General features: G+C 36.4%; 1 protein-coding gene across 1 annotated transcript; it reads left to right on the top strand.

The window, feature by feature from the left end:
• The first annotated feature begins 3,120 nt into the window (after positions 1-3,120).
• On the top strand, positions 3,121-24,568 carry pds5a (PDS5 cohesin associated factor A). Its single transcript, XM_016229059.1, has 31 exons — positions 3,121-3,320; positions 3,444-3,530; positions 3,716-3,813; positions 4,565-4,691; positions 4,795-4,875; positions 5,023-5,163; positions 5,254-5,369; positions 5,475-5,569; positions 6,469-6,614; positions 8,076-8,227; positions 8,357-8,470; positions 8,628-8,709; positions 9,861-9,909; positions 10,015-10,154; positions 10,343-10,458; positions 11,107-11,212; positions 11,465-11,625; positions 11,750-11,873; positions 12,015-12,173; positions 12,257-12,325; positions 12,408-12,544; positions 12,648-12,771; positions 13,494-13,698; positions 13,795-13,909; positions 14,046-14,178; positions 14,262-14,381; positions 14,460-14,528; positions 15,258-15,409; positions 15,538-15,622; positions 18,813-19,150; positions 24,512-24,568. The coding sequence occupies exons 1-31, from the start codon at positions 3,135-3,137 to the stop codon at positions 24,513-24,515; spliced, it is 3,831 nt and encodes a 1,276-aa protein (XP_016084545.1). The 5' UTR covers positions 3,121-3,134; the 3' UTR covers positions 24,516-24,568.
• Positions 24,569-24,884: the final 316 nt, after the last annotated feature.

Below are 24,884 nucleotides of genomic sequence, written 5' to 3'. Positions count from 1 at the left end.
TCTGTACAAATTAATTTTAATACTGATTTCATTTGATTAGTAACTTATTCTTCTTATCCTATTTGTTCTTATTATATGGTTTTATCTAGAATTTTTAAAAAGCTTATACTTTTTTTTTTTTTTTTTTTGACAAAAGATTACATACTTTTAATAAAGATAGCAAAATGCCATTACAAAGGTAAAAACACAATTCTACTGTAAATCACTTTATGGAGTCAAATATCACCTCGTAATGGGAAGGCTATTTTTTTTATGAAATTTTGGTCCTCCTAAATTTTTGAATGTGCTCCTAAATTTTTTAAGTTAGGAGCACAAGCGCTCCTAAAAAGAAAAATAAGTGTAGAGCCCTGACTCTGACTTTCAGAAACCATGTTTCTTGCTGCTGGATAAATCACAGCTCCGCCTCTGTTTCCACTTTCCACTCAGCACCACATACATAATCTGGAACATTGTGAACACAGACAAGCAGTGTGATACAAACAGTGAAGCATGATATACTATATATTGGCATTCTTTATACACCCATCAGCCAATAATTTGAGGATTTTCTAATAAACTATTTCAAAGTAATAAAGTAATTAGATTTCTTAAAGTAATTACATTAACTTGTTGCCGTGTTACAGGTTTGTATGTGCAGAAAGTCACATGGCTCTGTGGCGTTAAAACCAAGGCAGACAATTATTTTCAAAATAAAGTTCTCAGCGTCCAGTGTTGGCACATGTGACCTGCATTCACGATGCATTGATTTCCAAAGTCAATGTTTAATAAACCTTATTTGTGTTCCGCTGAATTCAAGATCTATGTGTCTATGGACTATTCACCTGTTACAAAACAAACATGTTTTTTGGCTCTGACAAGAAGAAAAAAATAGTTTTTGTTATTTTGCCAAGTTGCAGCAGTAAAAGTTAAGGAGTCCAAAATGTTTGCTCGTTGAAAAATAAATACAACCTCACGTTGTCAATCACGTTTACACACTGCCTCCGAAACTTTCATCCGTCATAAAAAAAATTTGGATCAGGTTTGGTTTTCTGCATTTTTCGCATCTGTAGTAAGCATTTTGAGAGGTGTTTTGACAATTCAGTCACCGTACAAGCAAACGACAAAATCCAGAATGGCGATTGTCTTGTTAATCCACTTCATCTTGCAGTACAAAGCACCGTAAAGATCCTTGCACACGGAGTTCACAGAAATTGGTGGTCTTCTTTTTAATATGTGGCTCTAGTATCACTAGCAAAGCATCAAACTGAGCCACTGACATCCTGAAGTAATCTTAGAATCGCCCGTGATAATCCCACTGCTCCTTAATAAGGAGGGGAAACTCTCCTCCTCCTCTATATCTCAGGATTGGATGGACCCAATATTTCCTTTCTTTTTTTCGTTTTAAGAAGCAAGAGGGCAACAAAATCATCCTCACTGCTTGCAGACTCCATTTAGTACTCTTTTGCAAATTTTTTCGCAACTGATTAATAAGTATCGGACTCAGTGTGCAAAGTTTCTGTGTGAGACGAATTTTTAGGATGACGAATATGAAAAACATATAAGAAAATTTCAGACTCGGTGTGCAAGGACCTTGACTCTGTGTTATTCCTCTTTCTGTATTGGCTGTGTAATGCTACATTTACACTAGTGCGTTTTCATTTTAAAACACAAGCAGACAATGCTGAAAGCCGCTAATGCTCATCATATCGTGTAAATCAATGGAAAATGAATAGAAATTATGATTCTGTTTAAAGAAATATAAAATAAACTAAAATTAGCTAACAAGTCCTAATGGACAGTATGATTTTGACCCAGAAGACCCAATCAGGGAGCGAAAGTGGGCAGCCATGCCTTTGTTTTCAAAAGTCTCCATTTTAGTTAGTCTACACTGAAATGCTACCCTGGAGTTTTTAAACTAAAACGGTGTCTGCAACGTTTCCAGAAGTCTCCATTTTCGAGGGTCGAAAACTCTGGAGTAGTGTGGATGCCAGGCGTAACTTTCTGTTTAAAGAAATATAAAATAAACTAAAATTAGCTAACAAGTCCTAATGGACAGTATGATTTTGACCCAGAAGACCCAATCAGGGAGCGAAAGTGGGCAGCCATGCCTTTGTTTTCAAAAGTCTCCATTTTCGAGGGTCGAAAACTCTGGAGTAGTGTGGATGCCAGGCGTAACCGTGGCAAAGTTATGCAGCTTAAAATGAAAATGCATTGGTTAAACTTAGCCTAAAGCTTGTAGAGTTTGTGCTGATGAGATGGAGGAAAGAGTGGTGTTTTACTGCTTCCTGCCACAGGCAGGGTTTTGAGGACTGTCAGTTTCAGTGTCTTGTTCTCTCAGTCATGTCTAAGAGTAGTCATCTGCCGCTGCAACGGTGTGTGATGATTTGGTAGCAATTCATATGTTTGCAAAATGCAGTAAAAGTTGTTTGTGCACTTAACTCATTTTGTTAATGATAACTATAATAATATAATGTTCTTACAAGGGCTGCACGATAAATCGCATGCGATATTTAATGAGCATCTTGTCAGTAAAGTCGGTTCTTTAATCAGCGGTAAATCTCCATCACCTGCGCGGGCTTTCACATGGAGCAGCATTAACTACACATTAGTTGTTAACTGACAAGCTGCGCAAAACCACGATCATATTTTGCGCAGCTTGTCGGTGAACAGTGTAGCTCTGTGTAGTTAATGCTGCTCCATGTGAAAGCCCGCACGTGATGGAGATTTACCGCTGATTAGAGAATAGCTTTACTGACAAGATGCACGTTAAATATCGCATGCGATTTATCGTGCAGCCCTAGTTCTTACCTTTAAAAATAAGGTAGATAAATGCATTCCCTTCACTTCATTGATGCAGATTTATTGATTGTTAATGTAATGCTGTAGCTATTAACCTGAAAAACTGTGTCCAGTTGCTGCTGGGATTTGTTATAGTGGTTATGTCTTAAAGTTTTCTGTTAAATTCATGAGAAATGCACTTTTTTTGTGTGTGTGTTTAAACTTGTTAAATAGGTTTTATATTTATAAGCAGGTAGGTATAAAAGCAGATAGAGAGATTTGCCTTTTACAGAATGATTAATTAAATAGTTTGAGAGAAACCATAAACCGGCATTAAATTACACCTTTCTGTCTTATAGCTGGTGGTCAAGACATATATGGACATGGATCAAGACTCAGAGGAGGAAAAGCAGCAGTACTTGGCTTTGGCTCTTCACTTGGCCTCTGAGTTTTTCCTGCGAAACCCCAACAAGGATGTACGGTTACTTGTGGCCTGCTGTCTTGCTGACATCTTCAGGATTTATGCTCCAGAGGCCCCATACACCTCACATGACAAGCTCAAGGTATGACATGTACTGCTCAAAACATAAATTTCATATCTCGCATATTACTTTGATAAACTGACCTCTTGCTTATGGCTCACTAAAAATGTATGATTAAAAACTGATCTCTTATACTCTATCTAGGAAATTTTTCTCTTCATTACGCGGCAGTTGAAGGGATTAGAGGATACCAAGAGCCCTCAGTTCAACAGATATTTTTACTTACTAGAGGTGAGCTTTTCTTTGCTGTGTTTTTACAAATAACTGGTTGTTTATATGTGCATGTCTTAAATGTACTTTCAGTCTTGTTGGATTATTAGCCACATAGCAGCAATATTTACCAGTTTGTTTTTCATTTAAGATTAAGCATGTAGTTTAATTGTCATAGCTAATATGTTGACCTTTAATTTGCACAGAACCTGGCATGGGTGAAGTCCTACAACATCTGTTTTGAATTGGAGGACTGTAATGAGATCTTCATCCAGCTCTTCAAAACCCTCTTTTCTGTCATCAAGTGAGTTTAATTTTAAGTGAGTTTAATCGTCTCTTCTGTTACGCAACTGTACTCTTTTTGATCAGGACTTTTCCCTCTTCCAGTAACAGCCATAATCAGAAGGTGCAGATGCACATGTTGGACCTGATGAGTTCCATCATCATGGAGGGAGATGGAGTGACGCAGGAGCTGCTGGACACAATCCTCATCAACCTCATCCCTGCTCACAAAGTAGGCAAATCTTATTTTCTACATCTTATTACTTCCCAGTCTCATTTCCCAGTCCAGTCTCAGATGGCTAACCAGTGTGTGGTTGTGTCTCTTTCTGTGCTTTAGAACTTGAATAAGCAGGCATATGACCTAGCCAAGACTCTTCTGAAGAGAACGGTTCAGACCATCGAAACCTGCATTGCCTCAGTGAGTCACAAAAACATCCGTTTGTCCTCTCAGAATTTAGTACATTTCAATGATGTAATGAGTTCAGTTCCTTTTAAGAAGACAGAATGATATGACAGATGTTGTATTGACTTTCTTCTCTAATCTTTCTTCTCTTTCTCTGTAGTTCTTTAATCAGGTGTTGGTGATGGGAAAGTCCTCCGTGAGTGATCTGTCTGAGCATGTATTTGACCTCATTCAGGAGCTCTTTGCAATCGACCCTCTGCTCCTTGTCTCTGTGATGCCACAACTTGAGTTCAAATTGAAGGTGACTTGATGCACATACACTTACTTGCGCATCGGATTGCATACAAACCCTTTTATTGCCCTCTTCCAGTAACAGCCATAATCAGAAGGTGCAGATGCACATGTTGGACCTGATGAGTTCCATCATCATGGAGGGAGATGGAGTGACGCAGGAGCTGCTGGACACAATCCTCATCAACCTCATCCCTGCTCACAAAGTAGGCAAATCTTATTTTCTACATCTTATTACTTCCCAGTCTCATTTCCCAGTCCAGTCTCAGATGGCTAACCAGTGTGTGGTTGTCTCTTTCTGTGCTTTAGAACTTGAATAAGCAGGCATATGACCTGGCCAAGACTCTTCTGAAGAGAACGGTTCAGACCATCGAAACCTGCATTGCCTCAGTGAGTCACAAAAACATCCGTTTGTCCTCTCAGAATTTAGTACATTTCAATGATGTAATGAGTTCAGTTCCTTTTAAGAAGACAGAATGATATGACAGATGTTGTATTGACTTTCTTCTCTAATCTCTTTCTTCTCTTTCTCTGTAGTTCTTTAATCAGGTGTTGGTGATGGGAAAGTCCTCCGTGAGTGATCTGTCTGAGCATGTATTTGACCTCATTCAGGAGCTCTTTGCAATCGACCCTCTGCTCCTTGTCTCTGTGATGCCACAACTTGAGTTCAAATTGAAGGTGACTTAATGTACATACACTTACTTGCGCATTGGCTTGCATACAAACCCTTTTATTGCAAGACTAATGTTTTTTTTGTTGTCTGTTTAGAGTAATGATGGAGAGGAGAGGTTGGCTGTGGTGAAACTGTTGGCTAAACTCTTTGGAGCAAAAGACTCTGAACTGGCCACTCAGAATCGCCCACTCTGGCAGTGCTTTCTGGGAAGGTGAGAGATTCCTACCATTGGAAAAACTGTCCTGAAAGACAGATTTTGAATATGTATAATTTGAGGTTTATTGAATTCTGATTTTCTTTTCATTTCCTCCCAAAGATTCAATGACATCCATGTTCCTGTGAGACTGGAGTGTGTAAAGTTTGCTAGCCACTGCCTGATGAACCACCCAGACCTTGCCAAGGATCTTACTGGTGTGTTCAGGATTAATGTGATGTCTACTGATTTTTCCCCCATTTTAAGCATTGCTTGACTTGTAAACATTAGGGCTGGGCAAAAAAATTGATTTTCCGATATTACGTCGATTCGATATTGATTCTCAAAAGCCGCGAATCGATCTTTTCCAGTATTTATTTCAGCACACATTTAAAACAAGATCTGATTAACGTGAATCTTATCATTAGTCTTCTCCACTAGATGTCACCCTTATTTACCTTGCGCGATGTTACAACAGAAATCCTGTCATTCATTCAGCACTTATCATGGCCATACGCGAAATTCACAATGCTCAGGTGAAATGCTATAGTAATACTATAAATCTGCGGAAGCATTTGATATCACGCATAAGGTGCCATGATTTCCACAATGAATGAATGAATGAATGGCGGATGGTGCGGCGCACTTTTTTTGTTTACTACACATATACTAAAGCGCGGATGATGCTCGCAGTGTTTTCAGCTTCTGCCGTCTCACTATATGATGATATGAACACGAATGTCATTCCAGCTGCTCTAAGAGTCACTTCATTAGCATTTTACCGTTTAATTTGAGAAAGCTACCGTCATATCACATACACAGCAGCTGCAAGTTCTTCCCGGCAACCCATCAAAATAAAAGTTTAGTTTAACGTTCCACTGTCAGAATATATTACTATTTAGCAGTCTTAAGACTCGATGCTACTACTGCTAATAAATATTAATAAATCTTTATTTTTGAAGGAATAATCACATCTGTTTTTTTCTTAACAGTAAACATCTGTTGTGCAGCACTTTGTTTGCCAAAAAATAAAAGGGTTTCATTTTCATTTGATGGTTCATCTGAATTGATACCCAACCCTAGTAAACATCTTGTGTAACTCTGTCTGTCACTTCAGATTTTCTGAAGGTGAGATCACATGACCCAGAGGAGGCAATCAGGCATGATGTCATTGTGACCATCATCAACGCAGGGAAGAAAGATCTGAACCTGGTGAATGATCAGCTGTTGGGGTTTGTCAGAGAGAGGATGTTGGACAAGAGGGTGAGAAAGATGCAAAGGTTACCCTAAAGTCATCTGAGCTCAATGGCATGATTTTTTTTCTGTGATATACATTGCAATATGAAAAAAGGACTCTATTGTCTTTAAAGAAAGAATGAATCATTCTAGAATGATTAGGGTGGTTTTATTAGTGGTGGATAAATAATTTACTTTAGAGTAAAAAGTAATTTTTCAGTTTATTTTTGTGTGTGCACCATTCTTCCTGGCTGAACAATTTGGGTGTTCACACTTGGCTCTTAACAAGAACCAACTCAAACCTCTTTCAGTAACAAAGTGAACAGAAAAAAATCTTAAAGCCTACATGCCCACTATTTTTGACACTTTCAATACCGCTATAAAAAAAATTATATATTTTTTGTAATTATGAAAAATATTAAGCAAAAGTGACTTGAACTGTAAAATAAAAAAGCATTTATAGTACAACTGTACTACTGCTACAATTTGCATCTTAATTTCTTTTGAAATGTTAAACCATCAAACTTTTAATTTGCTGTTTTGCCAGCAAATATGTGCTGCAGGTTTCAGAGTGAGACATGGCACTCATTTACACTCAGCTCATGATACAGTGTTTAAGGCTCTCAGAGCGGCTTGGTGCAGAAACACTCATGTAGCCCTCTCATTCGGCACAAATCCAAATGTTTCTATTAGTGCTGTCAAACAATTAATCGCATCCAAAATAAGTTTTTGTTTACATAATATATATGTGTGTTCTGTGTATATTTATTATGTATATATAAATACACACATACAGTATACATTTTGAAAATATTTTCATTTATTTACATGTATATATTTATATAATTTATATTATATATAAATATTTAATATAACAACATATATTTTTCTTAAATATATACATGCATGTGTGTGTATTTATTTATATATATATACATATAATAAATATACACAGTACATATCCATATGTTATGTAAACAAAAACTTTTATTTTGTATGTGATTAATCGCTATTTATCGTTTGACAGCACTAGCTTCTATGGTTGCAAAACTATTATTTGTTACACTCGTGTCCCAATATCCACTTATTGTCATACATAACAGCATACTTCACAAGTACTTGTTTGAAATAACACCATGGCGGTACGGTGGTCACACTGACCTGCTGAGCAGTGTAACTTTGTTTTTGTCTTATATGCTGTGTATGTGCATATTTTATGTGAGCTTTGTGACTGTATAATGCTTTAAATGCATTATACAGTCGCTTTGGAATTTGTCAACATGTTAAGAAAACATAACCTTTATTCTGGAAAATACGATAAATTCCATTGTGATTTGATAAACTTATATTGCAATATCGATTTTTATTTTGATATATCTTGGAGCCGTGATTCAAATCTACTTAGAATGTAAATGAAAAGGGAGCTGAGAAAAACACAGAACACCTCTGGTGTTTTAGATTACATTTAATTATCATGTTTTGTTTCAGTGGCGTGTCCGTAAAGAAGCAATGATGGGGTTGGCTCAGCTTTATAAGAAGTACTGTCTGCACCATGAGGCCGGGAAGGAGTCCGCATTGAAAATCAGCTGGATCAAAGACAAGCTCTTACACATCTACTACCAGAACAGCATAGATGACAAGTAGGAGCCACGCACACACGTGTACACACAAATGATTTCATCTGCTTCATTGACTAGTTTATTGACATTAAACAATGAAGCATGCCTAATATCGAAGCGTCAGGTTCTTAAAGTGTGCTTGTATAATAGGTTGCTGGTGGAAAAGATCTTTGCACAGTACATGGTTCCTCACAGTCTGGAGACTGAGGAGAAGATGAAGTGTCTGTACTACCTTTATGCCTGCCTGGACACTAACGCAGTCAAGTGAGTCTTAATCGAATGTTTTAAAAGCTTAGCAGATTGTCAAGAGAGTCTGGTTCTCATCTGACCGTTTTGGACCGTATCACTGTACATCTATTAACAGCACTCATCTCACTGATGTTTAATTATATCAAGCAGAGAACGTCTCATTGTTTTTCAGAGCACTGAACGAAATGTGGAAGTGTCAGAATATGCTGAGAGGGCTTGCTCGAGAACTGCTGGACTTACACAAATTGCCTACAGTAAGTTACACAAACACTTATACTCTAATAATAGTATGGTATAATAGTACTCTCACTTACATATTTGGCTCTATTATTGGAACATGCACACACAAACACACCTTAAAAAGGCTGTGATAACTCGCATTCACCTTGATGCTCTCCTTATTTGTTAAAGCCATAGTTAACCCAAAAATTTTACTTATTTACTCACATTTTCTTGTTTTGAACCTGTATGCTGTCATTATTTTTCAGAGGAACACAAAACGTCTGTGTAATGACAGCTCATGGTGACCAGGTCTATAATATACAAATATGAATTGTGTGCAGTATTCCAAATCTCGTGAAGTCCTACTGTAGAACTTTGTAAGGGCCAGGCTTATATATGTATATTTATATTCTCAATATTAATTTTCTGCAGTATTGCTGCACACTCACTTTTTCTTCTACATCAAGTTGACACATTACAATATGCATTTCAATTAAAATGCAGCTAACTCCGTCTTTGCATGTGTTGTGAGTTAAACAAGCTATTGGGGATACAGTTACATGTCATCACATAAGCATAATTTCCAACATATTTGTGGATTAATAGTTACAGCATTTGCAAACAAGTAAAGAAATTAAGTTGTAAGTATTTTAATTTGACTAATGTAGTAAGAATGTAGTAGTTTGAAATATCATTTGTTTTTGTTGTTTTTCAGTTATTACAATAATAATAATAATATATTTCTGTCTTAGAAATATTATTATTGTTGTTATTACCTTAGATACTTACATAGAATCTTTGATACTGTTAGAATTTAATGCCCTTAATGTTGTGCCAATTTTTTCTCAGTGGTGTCAAATGGTATTGAATACCAATATTTGTCAAGGTATTGTCTCAAACTTAGAAATTCCAGTATCGTGACAACAGACAAGAAATTTGTTCTTACCGATAACCTTGCATTTATTTCTTGAAGTGTTTTTGCATGTAGGTGTGATCCATTTCCTTCGCATATTGTTTATTTTTATAAAAAATGTTCTGAGGGACATTGAGAATGTGTTGTCCTAACCAAAGTGCTTTATTGTCTTAACTGACATTTATTTTACTGTACATGCCAAAGCATTAGTACAAATGACAGATACAGTGACAAACAAAAATTTTAACTGTTGTTTTTCTCTTCCTGCAGTCTGAAGCAAACACCACAGCCATGTTTGGAAAACTTATGACCATCGCTAGTAAGCACACACACTATATATATATATATATATATATATGCCTGTAAATGAATAGTTAGTAAAACCATTAGGTTTCACAATGTGTAATTCGTCTCTCATTCTCAGAGAATCTCCCAGATCCAGGTAAAGCTCAGGATTTTATGAAGAAGTTTAATCAGGTTCTGGGTGAAGATGAGAAACTCCGTCTTCAGCTTGAGCAACTCATCAGCCCTACCTGCTCATGTAAACAGGCTGAACAGTGTGTGGTAAGTTTAAAAACACTATCTCCACCAATCACATTCAACACTGCACTTTCCAAGCTCACATGATAGGTTTTCATATGTAATGTGTATATAATGCATATTAACTAAGACCTGTTCCAGTCAACAGTAGTTGTAGTATTAAACATATAACAGATATAAGTCATCAAAGAGTGGTATTTTTTTTTTTCCAGAGGGAAATCACACGGAAGTTGACATTCCCCAAGCAGCCCACAAACCCATTCCTGGAGATGGTGAAATTTCTGCTGGAGAGAATCGCACCGGTGCACATCGACTCTGAGGCCATCAGGTAGGCGATGAGGTCAAATGGCAGATGAGAATTTTATTTTATTTTATTTATTTTTTTATTAATGAACATGCATCCAGCAAAAAATTGCCATTATATTTTTATTTGAAATACCTTATTGAAACACTGGTGATTTTTTTGTATTTTTTGTTATAATATTTTTTTTGTGAGGGATGAGTCCATTATTTTTCACAAATGCTGTCTATCAAAAGTCGTTATTATAACAACTACTGTAAACATACTTTACATGGACTACACTGCCCAAATTAATTCCAGTTTTTGCACCTGCAAAATAACTGTGCAGACAATCAGCCCTAAAAATCAAGTCAGAAAAGCAAATCGGAAATGATGTGCAGAATGAAGCACAGTCAGAGAATGCATGCACTTTGTTTGAACAGCAACATCGGATATGGACTCATATCAGTGCACCTGCAGATGTAAAGCGAGAACATGAATGAGAGGGGAAGAGAAACTGACTGAGTGGGAGAGAGATAAGTGCAATATGGGCCATGTGCTTTTTTCCTCTCAACGGTTGTGTAACACTCTGAATAGCTTGTTATGGGTGAGACATCTAGTGAGAGTAAAGTGTAACTGCAGGTATTGTGTAGACGTTTTGGATCACCAATAATGTGTGTGTATGTGTGTGTGCAGCGCCCTGGTTAAGCTGTTAAATAAGTCAATTGAGGGCACTGCTGACGATGAAGATGAGGGAGTAACTCCTGATACTGCCATTCGTGCTGGACTTGAGCTACTCAAGGTACTGTTTGTAACTGCAAATGCACTAGTTTAAATATCGTGGAAAACAGGATTTCTGGCTTTTTTGAAATAAGAGTTTGAAATACAATGTAGATATACAATCACATTCATATAAAAATATTACTATATTAATATAAAAATGAATTGCTGGATGTGGGCTATTGCTCTTCTTAATACTAAGTATCTTTGACTCATTTGCAGTCATGTTATTTATTTTAATGTAAGTTTGCTGTTCTGTCTGTCCCTACCTTAGGTTTTGTCATTTACTCACCCCACTGCGTTCCACTCAGCTGAGACATACGAGTCTTTGCTGCAGTGTCTGAAGATGGAGGACGATAAAGTGGCAGAAGCAGCAATACAGATCTTCAGAAACACAGGACAAAAGATTGAGACAGAACTGCCACAGATTCGCTCGTATGAACAACTCCCACATGCGCATACACAACTGTTTAGAACCAGTACCAAGTCTCGTCAGCTTTATTCAAATCAAATACAAAAGTTTGATGTAGTAAAACGTTGTTCTGTTATCTTTGTGCAGGACTCTAATTCCCATACTACATCAGAAGGCAAAACGAGGCACCCCCCACCAGGCCAAACAGGCGGTCCACTGCATCCATGCCATTTTTCACAACAAAGAGGTCCAGTTAGCTCAAATATTTGAGGTAAATCAAAGTGCATACATTTTTCTTAAAATGCTCACTTTTGACTGTCAAATTATGTGAATATTACAATAATGACAAGAAGGTAATTTTTGCCGCATGAGAATTTTACATGCATGCTTTTCTGTCTGTCTCTTGTTCCAGCCATTGTCTCGCAGTCTGAATGCAGACGTGCCTGAACAGCTCATCACTCCGCTTGTCTCTCTTGGACACATTTCTATGCTGGCCCCGGATCAGTTTGCGTCACCCATGAAGGCAATCGTAGCCAATTTTATTGTGAAGGACCTTCTGATGAATGACAGAGTGAGCATATTGATGTGGTGTTCTGCTTTGAGCATCTATGAATGGTTTTATTGCATGTTAAATGAGCCCTCTCTACCTCTCAGTCTGTGGGAAACAAAAATGGGCGGCTCTGGACAGCTGATGATGAGGTTTCTCCTGAAGTGCTGGCTAAGGTAAAATTCCTTTAAGTAATCAGGTTGAAAACAACATCTCTTGGTGATTTGTGTGTGTATTAATGTGCACGAGTGTTGCCAGGTGCAAGCCATTAAGTTGTTGGTCCGCTGGTTGCTGGGAATGAAGAATAATCTGTCCAAATCAGCTAACTCTACTCTCAGACTCCTCTCAGCCATGCTGGTCAGCGAGGGAGACCTTACCGAGCAGAAAAAGATCAGGTACTAACTGGGTGTCAAGATCCCAAGTGCGATATTGTATACAATTACGAAAGCTGCCCTAATATGGCTAATAGGCCCCTAACAAGCGTGTTTGTGGACACAGCAAGTCTGACATGTCTCGACTGAGGCTTGCAGCGGGGAGCGCCATCATGAAACTGGCACAAGAGCCCTGTTACCATGACATCATCACTCCAGAACAGTTCCAGCTCTGTGGACTTGTCATTAATGTGAGTTGAGCACAAGACTACTTGGACACATATGAAACCTAAAAAATTCAATTACTATTTTTTTTAGATAATGGCCGGCTTTAAAATTCTGTACTGTTTTGTCTAAATAAAACTAAAACCTGTAAACTAAAATCAATCCCTTTAAATGATGCAAGTGAATTTAGGAATAACTAGATTGTGTGTATAGTATGAGAAAGGAAAATTGATTCTTAGATTTGCTAAGTATTACATTTAAGTGTTTTCAAAGATGAACTTTCCTGTCATCTAATGCTCACTTAATCTAAAAGTAGAAACTAAGGTAAAATAAATGTTAAGATAAAAATAGGGGAAATGAGCATGACAATTAATTATCCAATATAATTCGAAGCTGAAAAATATTAAGATGTAAACTGAATGGTACTAATATATTGTGCATCTCTATTTTCCTTGTAGAAGATGGTGCTATTAATGCCAATGTCTTGAGTTGCCTTGGTCAATGCAATGTAAACGCACCCCTTAAATACAGTGACACTTGCAGTTGGCAAATATATAAATCCAAATGTAGTTTGTTCTACCAAATCATTCATTTATATATAAAACTCTTAGAAGCACAGGCACAAGCACAAAACAGCTTATTAACACAATCAAATAACTGGACATATAAGAACATGCTACAAAAGCATATATTAGCCACAACTTCACATATTTTCACGTTTTTCCTTCCCTTTCCCCTCTCTTTATAGGATGAGTGTTATCAGGTGCGCCAGATCTTTGCTCAGAAGTTGCATGTTGCTCTGGTGAAGCTGTTGTTGCCACTGGAGTACATGGCTGTGTTTGCATTGTGCGCTAAAGACCCAGTGAAAGAGCGCCGTGCTCATGCCAGACAGTGCCTGCTCAAGAACATCAGTGTCCGCAGAGAGTACATCAAACAGAACCCCATGGCCCATGGTAGATACAGTTTTTGGTATCACACATACCATACTGAGGAAGTGCGAAATTGCTTGAATGGCCAAGACCTAAATATCCTGCGTGTTTGATTTTCAGAAAAGCTGCTGTCTCTCCTGCCAGAATATGTGGTGCCATACATGATCCATCTTCTAGCTCATGATCCAGACCTTACCAAACCACAGGATTTGGAGCAGCTCAGAGACGTCAAAGAGTATGAGTTTCAAACATGTTCACAGACTTTTGCACTGCACTTCTCTTTTTATTTCTGCACGTAGTGATTTGACAGACACTAATGTTCTCATAGGATGTATGTTTTAGATTGAATTCAGACGAGATTTTTTTTTCAGGTGCTTATGGTTCATGCTGGAGGTGTTGATGACAAAGAATGAGAATAACAGTCACTCATTCCTGAGGAAGATGGTAGAGAACATCAAACAAACAAAAGATGCTCAGGCCCCAGATGACCCAAAGGCAAATGAGGTTTGTCACCATTAACCTGTCCTACATAATGTTTGTATTTCTGAATCCCAGTGTTTTTTACTCTTGTTCTCATGTATTTACAGAAACTTTACATTTTGTGTGATGTGGCGTTATTTGTGATCGCAAACAAGAGCACTTCATGTCATCTGGACTCCCCAAAAGATCCTGTGCTGCCTAGCAAGTTCTTTACCCCACCTGATAAGGTAACAACCACTCTAACTGCAGTGACACTTTACATGTGGCTTTACAATGAAACTCATTCTGTCTGCCCCTCTCTACAGGATTTTATCAATGATAAGGAATATTTGTCACCAGAAGCCAAAATAGTTTTGCAGACAGGAAAAATCCAGGTAGGTTCTGTCATATCTGCTACTGTATGTGAGTAATACACTGATGAGTTTCTAGAAGTGAGGAGTACAGTAAGTTATAGGTTATGTAAGAAAGATTTTAGCAATTTAGGCGCTCTATATTTTATGCAAACAAAAGTTTGTACAGTTTTTAATAGAAAGGCAGTTCCAAATAAATATAAAAATTTATTATTTAAAAAAATAAAACACAAAAATAGGCAGTAAGAATGGTATTTATTTGAAATCCTTTATAACAATATAAAAGCCCTTACTGTTTTCAACATTGATAATTAAAAAATTTTCTCGAGGATCAAATTGGCATATTAAAATGATTTGTAAAGGATCGTGTGACACTGAAAATCCAGCTTTGCCAGGAATAAATTACATTCAGTTATTTTAAATTGCAATATTTCACAGTATTACTGTTCTTGATAATATTTTTGATTAAATACAGCCATGGTAAGCATGAGAGTGAGATCTTACCTACCCCAAACTTATGAACAATTAAACAAAAATGTTTTTTTCATTACATTAAAATATGAGAACATTATAATCTCCAAGTATGTATAATTTAGGTTCAGCAGACAAAAAAAAGTTGAGTGTGTAGTTGGGAGTTTTGCACACAGGGATCGATGACATATCAACATTCTTTTTGTTGAAAAGATGTAACTAACAAATGAATGCCTTGACTGTGTTACATTACACATACTTGTTCATATATTTCCACGAAAGCAACCACCAAAGCAGACAGGCGTGCTGGGGGCAGTGAACAAACCTTTAACGGTAACAGCTCGCCGACCGTACATTAAAACCCCCACCTCTGACACAGTAAGCAACGCAAGCACCAACTCTCAACCCAGCTCACCTGCAACAAATAAGAGCAGGTTTGTGCTTATCAGAATTTATTTACTTTTCATTCACTGTGATGTGGCATTTTTCCAGTGTTGATTAAACTATACTGAAAGAGGTTCTTTATCAAGAATTCACAATTTGCTTTTTCTCTATCATAAAGGGATGTGAGTTCTGAGGCCTCAGAAACGGGGGCGAGGGAGAATGAAGAGAACCCTATTATCACAAACGCAGGAGTTGTAAAGAAGGTAAAATATATCTCATGTAAACACTAAAAACCAGGGATCTGAACCGGTTCAAAGAAAGAAAACAAAAGCCGGAAATGAACAAAATTGACAGGAGCATAAACGGAAACCAAATAAAATGAACTGAAACGCCTATTTGAAATGGCCATTAACCCATTAATAACATTATTTTATTGTTCTGTTTAGTATTTTCATTTTGCAATCAACCAATCACAAATTCAAATAGTAGAGCCAATGCAAATGTGATGATTATGTATCCAATGAGTGAAATGCCTGTGCTCAGCTGTAAATTCATCATAGGTAAGTCGCAATAGCTATGCTCGTGAAAAGTACCAGGATAGTGTAGATCAGGGGTCTCCAACCTTTTTGTGAGTTGAGGGCTCCCTGAAGGGATAAAATAAGTCTCAAGGGCTACTACTTTGATATACTTCAATATATATATATATATACTTTTATTTTATTTTTATTGTTTTCTCTCTAATATCTTGATATCTTGCAGCAAAAATGCATTTTATTTTTCCCTAAATGTTTTCCATTTGATTCCTTATGGATTCCGTGTTTTATGATTCAGTACAAATTTATCATTAAAAATGGTGTCTAGTGAAATGAATTAATAAAACTTTAACAATTTAATCAATCTTTTAAAATGTAATCAAATAAAAATAAATTTAAAACAAAACATTGTATTTTTTTTATTTATTCAGACATGATGCTGCACAACAAAACTGTATAAATTAATAATAATAAAAAATAACTTGGTTGTATGATATTCCTTAAAAATAATAATATTATTATTACTTCGAGAATTGCATTGTAGTATACAGTAGTAATATATTCAGTCATATAATTTCAAGTTAAACCGGACTTTTTTTTTTGACAGTTTGTCGTGAAGGTGTTTTAGTTTTAGTTTCAGCGTGTATTTGATGGTATTTTTTTCTCAAATGAAAATGCATAAAGCTGGTGAAGTGACTCTAAGATCAGCTCTGAAGATGAAGTGCATGTGTTCATGTCCTCATATATTGAGACGCAGACGCTGAAAACACCACGAGTCAAGTGAGTTTGTGTATCAGATGAAACTACTCCATACATTCAGAGACACAGAACATGCAGACTTATTAGCGACATGTACTGACTGGTTGCTGTAACATTTATTTCTGTAAAATAAGAAATATTTTTGTGCTGCCACATCGTTACGTCACGTCTGTAAACATAAAGAAGTTGTCGCATGTGAGGATGCTGCAGGTGGCGGATCGTTTATAGTCTTTTGTCACAGCAGCTAGAATAATTAAATGTATCATTTTGATGGCGGATTGTAATCCAGAAAGGATTGTGCGTTTATGAAACGCATGTGAATGAAATTAAATTATATTCCAGTTTTAAATGTGCTTCTGATTACAGATAGCCTGGGATTACACAAGATTTGTTTTTTAAAGACAACCTGTTCGAAGGCATAGTTTGCTTTTTGGGTTAAAAATAATTTCTTAATATGAAATTCGAATGGTGTGACAATTAGATTAGACTGTACAGAAATTAAAATCTACATGCTAATGCACACTATACTCAGTCACGCAATGCTGATGTTGTTAACATTAATAATTTGAGAATAAAGTATAACAATAATAATAATTTGCACGGTTTGATGTGATATGAGCTAACCAATCTTTAGATTAAATCACCATTGATTTATTGTAATGCTTTTTTCCTCAGTTGGTCAGAACAAACGTAGCAGACTTGTTAGTTACTTGTTCAGATGAAAATATATGGTGAAAATTCTTATTTGGGTCATATATTCCAAGATGTAGGCTAGAATCTGTGATTGCAAAGTACAGAACATTAGATTCATCTGCACTGGAGCCGTGCCGTGAAAATTCTTATTTGGGTCATATATTCCAAGACGTAGGCTAGAATCTGTGATTGCAAAGTACAGAACATTAGATTCATCTGCACTGGAGCCGTGCCACCGCACAACCCACGCAAGGAAGATATTTCCGCACACAGCTGCAATTGCAGGTTTTTAAACAGATGGCGACAGAGGCAAAACTTACTGCAGCTTTAAGTCTGTTACAGATATAAATATTCATACATTCCCGCTAATAGGGAATCTACCTATACATATCTATGGTTATAGCCTGTGAGAAGGATGATGTTACATTGATAAACGTGAGTGAAGTACAAAGCCTATAGGTTACATAATAAATAATATTTTAGCATCCAGATATGCTGTGAATATGGAAACATTTGGTTTTGAGCCGAATGAGAGAGGTAGGCTTCGTTTTCGCGTTAAATTAATTAGTTTTTGCTTGACGTTCATATAACTGTTAACTTTAGAGGATTTGTTGTGGAGAGAAGGCAACTAAGTTTAGCCTGTAGCTGTGTTTAATAAAATAAAACATTATAATATATAAAATATATTATTATAAATAAAACATTTTGCCTTATTTACCGGTATTTTAGCCAATGTTATTTCTGAATGTTATAATAAAAGGCGACGTATTGCCTACGCTTATCTTCTTTTTTATCAATTGACATCAATTTTATATGAGTAGTGTATATTTTTAACCATGCAGCAAACATTTTTAAATATCTTGGAAAAAATACTTTAATTTCTTTAAAGTGTTGACCGTTTTTGCTTTCATTTAAAAAAAAATTTGCCAAAATTTCACTATAAAAGATGATACTGTATTGGATATGACTAGATGCAAGATACCAGGCTAGGACTCTCTGCAAGGTTTTTTTTTTTTTTTTGAGTGAAGAAAGCGCTGTATTTAGTAGTAGTAGTAGTAGTAGTATTGGCAAATAAAACATTAACCGGTATTTTTTCTACTCAAACCAGTTTCGGAATGGTAATAATACAGAAGGAACGCATAAACAGAAACGTTAAAATAATGATTGTGCTTGGAGTGAAACCCACGCAAGGAAGATATTTCCGCACACAGCTGCAATTGCAGGTTTTTAAACAGATGGCGACAGAGGCAAAACTTACGGACTGCAGCTTTAAGTCTGTTACAGATATAAATATTCATACATTCCCGCTAATAGGGAATCTACCTATACATATCTATGGTTATAGCCTGTGAGAAGGATGATGTTACATGATGTTGTTTTTTTAGATTTTAAGCCCTGCTAAAAATTCTACATGTTCACACTTCTATCATACCTTGTTTTTTTGTTTGTTTTTTTTACTTTCTTTTAGGAGGAGACCGCTCAGCCCAGCGGGAAGAAACGTGCTGCTCCTGCGAGTGACGGCACAGAGAACAGCGTGTCTTCAAACCCCTCAGCAGGGTCACAGCCCCCTGCCAATAAACCACGACGTGGTCGACCCCCTAAAAATGCTGCGGGCGTTGCCACACCAGATAAAGAGGCTGGAGCTACGACAGGAGGAGGGGCCGGACGGGGCCGGAAGAGAGCAGCACCTGCCCAGGATCCTGCCACCGCAGCCTCAGCTGATTCAATCAGTGGCAAGACACCAAAACAGCAGAAAGAAGCAGAACCGAAAAGAGCAGCGCCACAGAGACAGATTGACCTGCAAAGGTAACTGAGTGCAACTGAATGACTTTTTTGTATTGTATGCATAGTATTATAAAAATCAACTCTAGTTTTATTGGAAATAAATCTGTCACTAGACTATCCAAGTTACCAGTGGGCCTGCATATGACATTTCTACGAATGCCTTCACACCAATTCTGGAAAACTTTTTTTTTTCTGCAATTTGTTTTCCAGTATGCTGAAAAAACTTAAAACCTTAAATATTTGATTGTTGGGTGATGTTTTTGGTACCAAGAGTGCAAACAATAACAGCTTTGGTGGCAGAGGTAGAGGAGTGATGTGCTATAAAATGGAAAGTGTGGCCTTGGTTTCTTTTTCCAGCCATGCTAAGAAAAATTATTGTTTAGTAGAAGTATATAATTATAGTTATTAGCATAATTATAATTTTTAGTATATAACAAAAAAATGTATTATATTTTCTTAATTATAATAATATATAATTTTAACTGTGCTTTGTTATACACAACCATTCAAAAGTCTGGGCTCGCTAAATGTTTTTTTGAAAGAAAACGTAATACTTTCGTTCAGCAAGACTTTTACATTTGTTACAAAAAATATTTTTTTTTTTTAATGAATACTGTTCTTTTGAACTAACATTTTTTTACACAAATTATTTCTTATTAATATTATTTTAAACATAAGAAGTCTTTCTTAAATGGAAAGAAATGTTTCCGAATGAATGAAAATAGAAAACAGCTATTTTCAATTTCAATATTTTAAATTTTTTATAGTTTTACTATATTTTGAGTATAAATAAATGCAAAAAAAAAAAAACCCATTTCGCCATTCAAGGATAATGATATTTATGGGGGTTTTCAATTTATTTTCAAGTTAATAAATAGTTTATTTTTGTTAATGTATGTGAATTGGCATGGACGGAGAAGAACTTTTGTTTGTGGCCCTATAAATTATAATTTGTCAAGCAAGTTTTTCATTGAGCACATCAACGGCCAGAGTGCATTTCACTTATTGCATGCAAATCTTTTTCAGAGAATGACACATTTGCATTTAATATGCATCGATGGGAATTGTTTTTTTAATGGAACCTTGTATGTTACATATTGGTATCGGAATTGGTGTGAACAGCCTGTAACTTTGTCATCTTCAGCTGTTATTGATGTCTTTTGTGTGAATTTGAGACGGGTGTTTCTTTTGTCTAAGATCAGTGAGGGTAGCACAGCGAGATCAGCAAGCGTCTCAGAAGACATATGGAAGTGAAGGGGAGACAGAGAGAGAATTTGAGTCCAGCCCTGAGTATGTACTCTCACTCACACAGCTACAGGAGCAGCAGGAAGAAGCCATTCGCAAGCAGTTCAGGGGTGCAGCGGGCCCCAAACAGAAAGAATCCACCTATGCAGCAGAGCAGGGCAAGCTGTCAGTGAGTGTCTGAGAGGGAGTCTCATTTAGCAGTGAGGTCACGCTGTAACCTTGAGCTCCTAAGCAGTTCAATTTTGTTGTAGCTATAAGCTTAGTGGAATAGTTCATCTAAAAATGAATTTAGGTGTAATTTACTTACCCTAATTTTGTTCCAAACCCTATGCTTTTGTTTTTCAAGTTATAATAGGACAACATTTTTATTATGTATAGGCTTGTCTTCCATAACAGTAGCACCATAAAAGTAGTATGGATGACTCGTGTTTTGTATTTCTTTTAGTGCTGTCAATTGAAAAAAAATAACTTTGAAATTAATTTAATGTTTAAAAAGATTAAAGTTTTTAAATATATTTTTATATTGCAATAATTTCACATGCACTCTTCAAATTAACAGAAACAAAGATAGTATATTTTTAATATTTGTTAAGTGGCATCTTTTTTTTTAAGACTGAAGGTAAGCATCACTGATACCTAGGGATGTAACGATTCACGATTTTGATTTCACGTTTATTATAATTTTTTTTAACGATGAGATTTAAGACAAATTATAAATTAAATGTATCCTTTTACTATTGCTTGGACAAAATGCTGCACATTTCTTTGTGAAATTGAAATATAATACTATAATAATATACTAATATAGCACTTGCATATTACTGCTCTTTTTGTTGGTTTTGATTGCTTCTATTGTCCTCATTTGTAAATTGCTTTGGAAAAAAATGTCTGCTACATTACAAAATTTAAATATAATGTATATGTAAATAACAAAACTAAATTGAAATTTTAAAACAAGCCCCAAATCAAATAAATAAGTCACACAAATAAAATAAATCTCTTCATATAAACAAACTAAGGCTTTGTCTGTGCTCTTTCCTTTTAAAATTAGAGGCAACCGCTGCATTTTAATCTTGATCCAAACAAAGATGCTGCATACATGCAACATGAGCAGTTTTTAAACTAAATTACATTGTATAGTTTCGAAATTTGAAGCAAAAACAGAATGGTTTGAATTCAGTTTTGTCAAACTATAAATAAAAATATCTGCATGAAACAGCAAAGCTGAATGAGACGCAGATTTACTCTGCCAGCAGGTGGCGCTTAAAGCGTTTCTTGCTTTCCGCTGTAAACAAAGCAGCGCTGCACTTATGAACTTTAATGTGCATTATACAGAGGCAAGATGAAAAGAAAAAATACCATCTAAACTTTTCTAAAGACAGCAAGTTCCCCTCAGACATGCATTCATATAAACTCCTACACCTAAATGAATCGCGATTTGTTTATCATCTCAACCGATTTGAATCGTCACATATTTGAATCGATTTTCAACCGGCTCGCGGTTAATCGTTATATCCCTACTGATACCAATACTACAACTTTATTTTGTTCCTTGGACAGACATCACAGCTGCTGGGTTATTAGGATTTTGGCTGCTATTACTTTAAGAGCTGCCACTGCTGAACATGATGTGGATCTGACACGCATCGTATTTTCGATAATATAATGACACTGCATGCTCGTAGTTTCTTTCGCGCTTTAATATGGAATGATACAGGCTACAGTGCGTGCCGCCACATTTGTGCGTGCAATTGCAGAGCACATGCTACGAGCGCAGTAGAACGGCTGACAGGACAGGAAAATTCCTTTTTACTGACATATGACTCGACAGCATCTCAACTGACTGCAGTTCCCTGTTGTTCTACTGAAGCTGTGGTGAAGTTGGAGTGCGCTTCTGAAAAGTCTCCCATTTGATTATGTTTGGCAATCTTTTGAAAAGCCTGTCGACTTTTGCCATTTATCTAAGGCGATTTTGGAATCTTTTTTTTTTTTTTTTAAACATTGTTTCTTATTTAATTGATTTTTACTTTATTTAAACTGTGTAATTTATTTTATTTGACATCAAGGTGTATACCGGGCCTCCAAGCTTTCTTAAACGTTCAACGTTTCTTATTTATTCTTATTCAGCCTATAGTATGGTGTATTTTGAATCGTTTTGTTAATAAAAGTTCTATGATTTATATATAGGCAAGTTTGAAGTCGTAATTTGTTTCTTGAATTGACGCTAATTCAAAAGTGAACGTAAAATGCACACGCCGCTTTTAAGCTATTTCAGAGCAAAAGAAAGCGAGGAAAAGAGGGAAAACTCAAACTAAAAACAAACAATTGCTTTTACAAGCTATTTAAAGCAGCATCATGTAACTTTTTCTGTGTTCAAAATTTGCAAAATGTATATAATGAGCGAGTACATCGTGAATTCATCTTCCAAACCGCCTCTTTTTGTCTTATTCCGAATCACTGCGGTACACTTATAATAAGTACTTATATTTGGACTATTGTAGCCTGGTCGGGTCGTCACCGCTGCGGAGTAACACATACCTGCGTGAATCGCCATAGACATAAACTTAGAGAAGTAGCTCCGGTTGGAATGTTCTTCTGCAGGATGTGTGCAGTTCTGTTTGTTAACTGCTAGAGCACCAAAAGTTACATAGTGCTGCTTTAAAAGTGAAGGAAGGCAAAAGAGGGAAACCCCACACCCCCCACGGTGATACCAATATTACCGGTGTTGTCACACGTCGATTAACCGTCACAACCCTACATACTCATACATCATACATACCTTCATACATCTCATTTGACCGCAGTTCACTGATGTTCTACTGAAGCTCCTCATCACCTGTACCTTTTCCGCACTCATTTGACTCGCTCCTGAGTCCTGCCGCTGAGGCGAAGTTGGAGTGCAAAAAGTCTCCATAAGTACTTATATTTGGACTATTGTAGCCTGGTCGGGTCGTCACCGCTGCGGAGTAACACATACCTGCGTGAATCGCCATAGACATAAACTTAGAGAAGTAGCTCCGGTTGGAATGTTCTTCCGCGGGATGTGTGCAGTTCTGTTTAACCGCTAGAGCGCCAAAAGTTACATAGTGCTGCTTTAAAAGTGAAGGAAAGCAAAAGAGGGAAACCCCACACCCCCCACGGTGATACCAATATTACCGGTGTTGTCACACGTCGATTAACCGTCACAACCCTACATACTCATACATCATACATACCTTCATACATCTCATTTGACCGCAGTTCACTGATGTTCTACTGAAGCTCCTCATCACCTGTACCTTTTCCGCACTCATTTGACTCGCTCCTGAGTCCTGCCGCTGAGGCGAAGTTGGAGTGCAAAAAGTCTCCCATTTGATGTAGTCGTAAAGACATTGTCTAAATGAATGCAAATCTTGTCAAGAAATAAGAGACAGAAGCAGCAGTTGTGAGTGAGGTGATCAACCCTAGCTCTGCCCCTGCATTAATTGTGTATTTTAACGCCATTAAACTGGAAAAATTCATCACCTGCGTTCGAGCTGTGATGACTGTTATGACAAAATTCATAATTGTCGATTATTCCCTTGAAATTCTAATTGCGATTATTAATTATGATTATCACAATTTACATTGAATGATGTTTATACCATTGTTTGATGCAATTGCATGCCGTATTTTTATATGAAAATAAACAAACTGAAAACACTAACTGGAAAAACTTTTAGTGCGTTTATATAGTATTAAGCCTCAAATGTCAACTATACATCGGATTGGTTTCTTTAAATTATAAAAAGAAAAGTAAAAATATAAATGGTATAGTGTTATACTAAAATTAAAACAATGGGAAAACCCTTAAGATAACATGTAGAAAACAAAAAAAAAGCATCTTAAGCACACAGAATAACATAAGTGGACTTTGACGATTAATTGTGCAGCCCTAACCTGCATTAAACGTGCCAATTTTGACAGCACTAATTTCTTTATATATTTTGAAGTCTTATGTCGTGTGTTAGCTTAGTGTCAGGAACAGACTAAAACATGTTGTTACCAACTGAAACTGTCTTCCATTTTAATATATTTTAAAATGTAGTTTTCACCATAATGCCATTCTCTGCTGTAAAGTAGGTTGATTGATTGATTGATACATTTTTCTGGTTTCAGGTAAAGCGCCGGTGTGTGAAGACAAGGACGGTCAGGCAGTAAAGGATTGAGTGACCCAACGAAGAGACGCATCCACTTAATACATCAAACGCTCTTCACAAACCTGAACTGTCATTACCCCACACCTCAAACGAATGAGGAATGAATTCTTTAGATTCAGATGTTCAAACTTGTGTGTAGAAACACAGACCTGTTTCTCTTCATTCGTTTTTATTCTTTTTTTTGTTTCGTGTTGAAATTGTTCGCGTTGCTCTTTGCTTCTCTGTCCGGAGCCATTTTTAAAAACAAACATTTGAAAGAAAGAAAGAAAAAAAAAAAAAAGTTTTAATCTGCTCTAAGGTTGCGAATTCTTTAGATTCAGATGTTCAAACTT

Source organism: Sinocyclocheilus grahami, unplaced genomic scaffold (assembly GCF_001515645.1).
Source record: "Sinocyclocheilus grahami isolate Dianchi unplaced genomic scaffold, SAMN03320097.WGS_v1.1 scaffold346.1, whole genome shotgun sequence".
Lineage (NCBI taxonomy): Eukaryota > Metazoa > Chordata > Actinopteri > Cypriniformes > Cyprinidae > Sinocyclocheilus > Sinocyclocheilus grahami.
The sequence above is the reverse complement of the archived record's forward strand: the minus strand, read 5'-3'. Positions and strand labels throughout refer to the sequence as shown.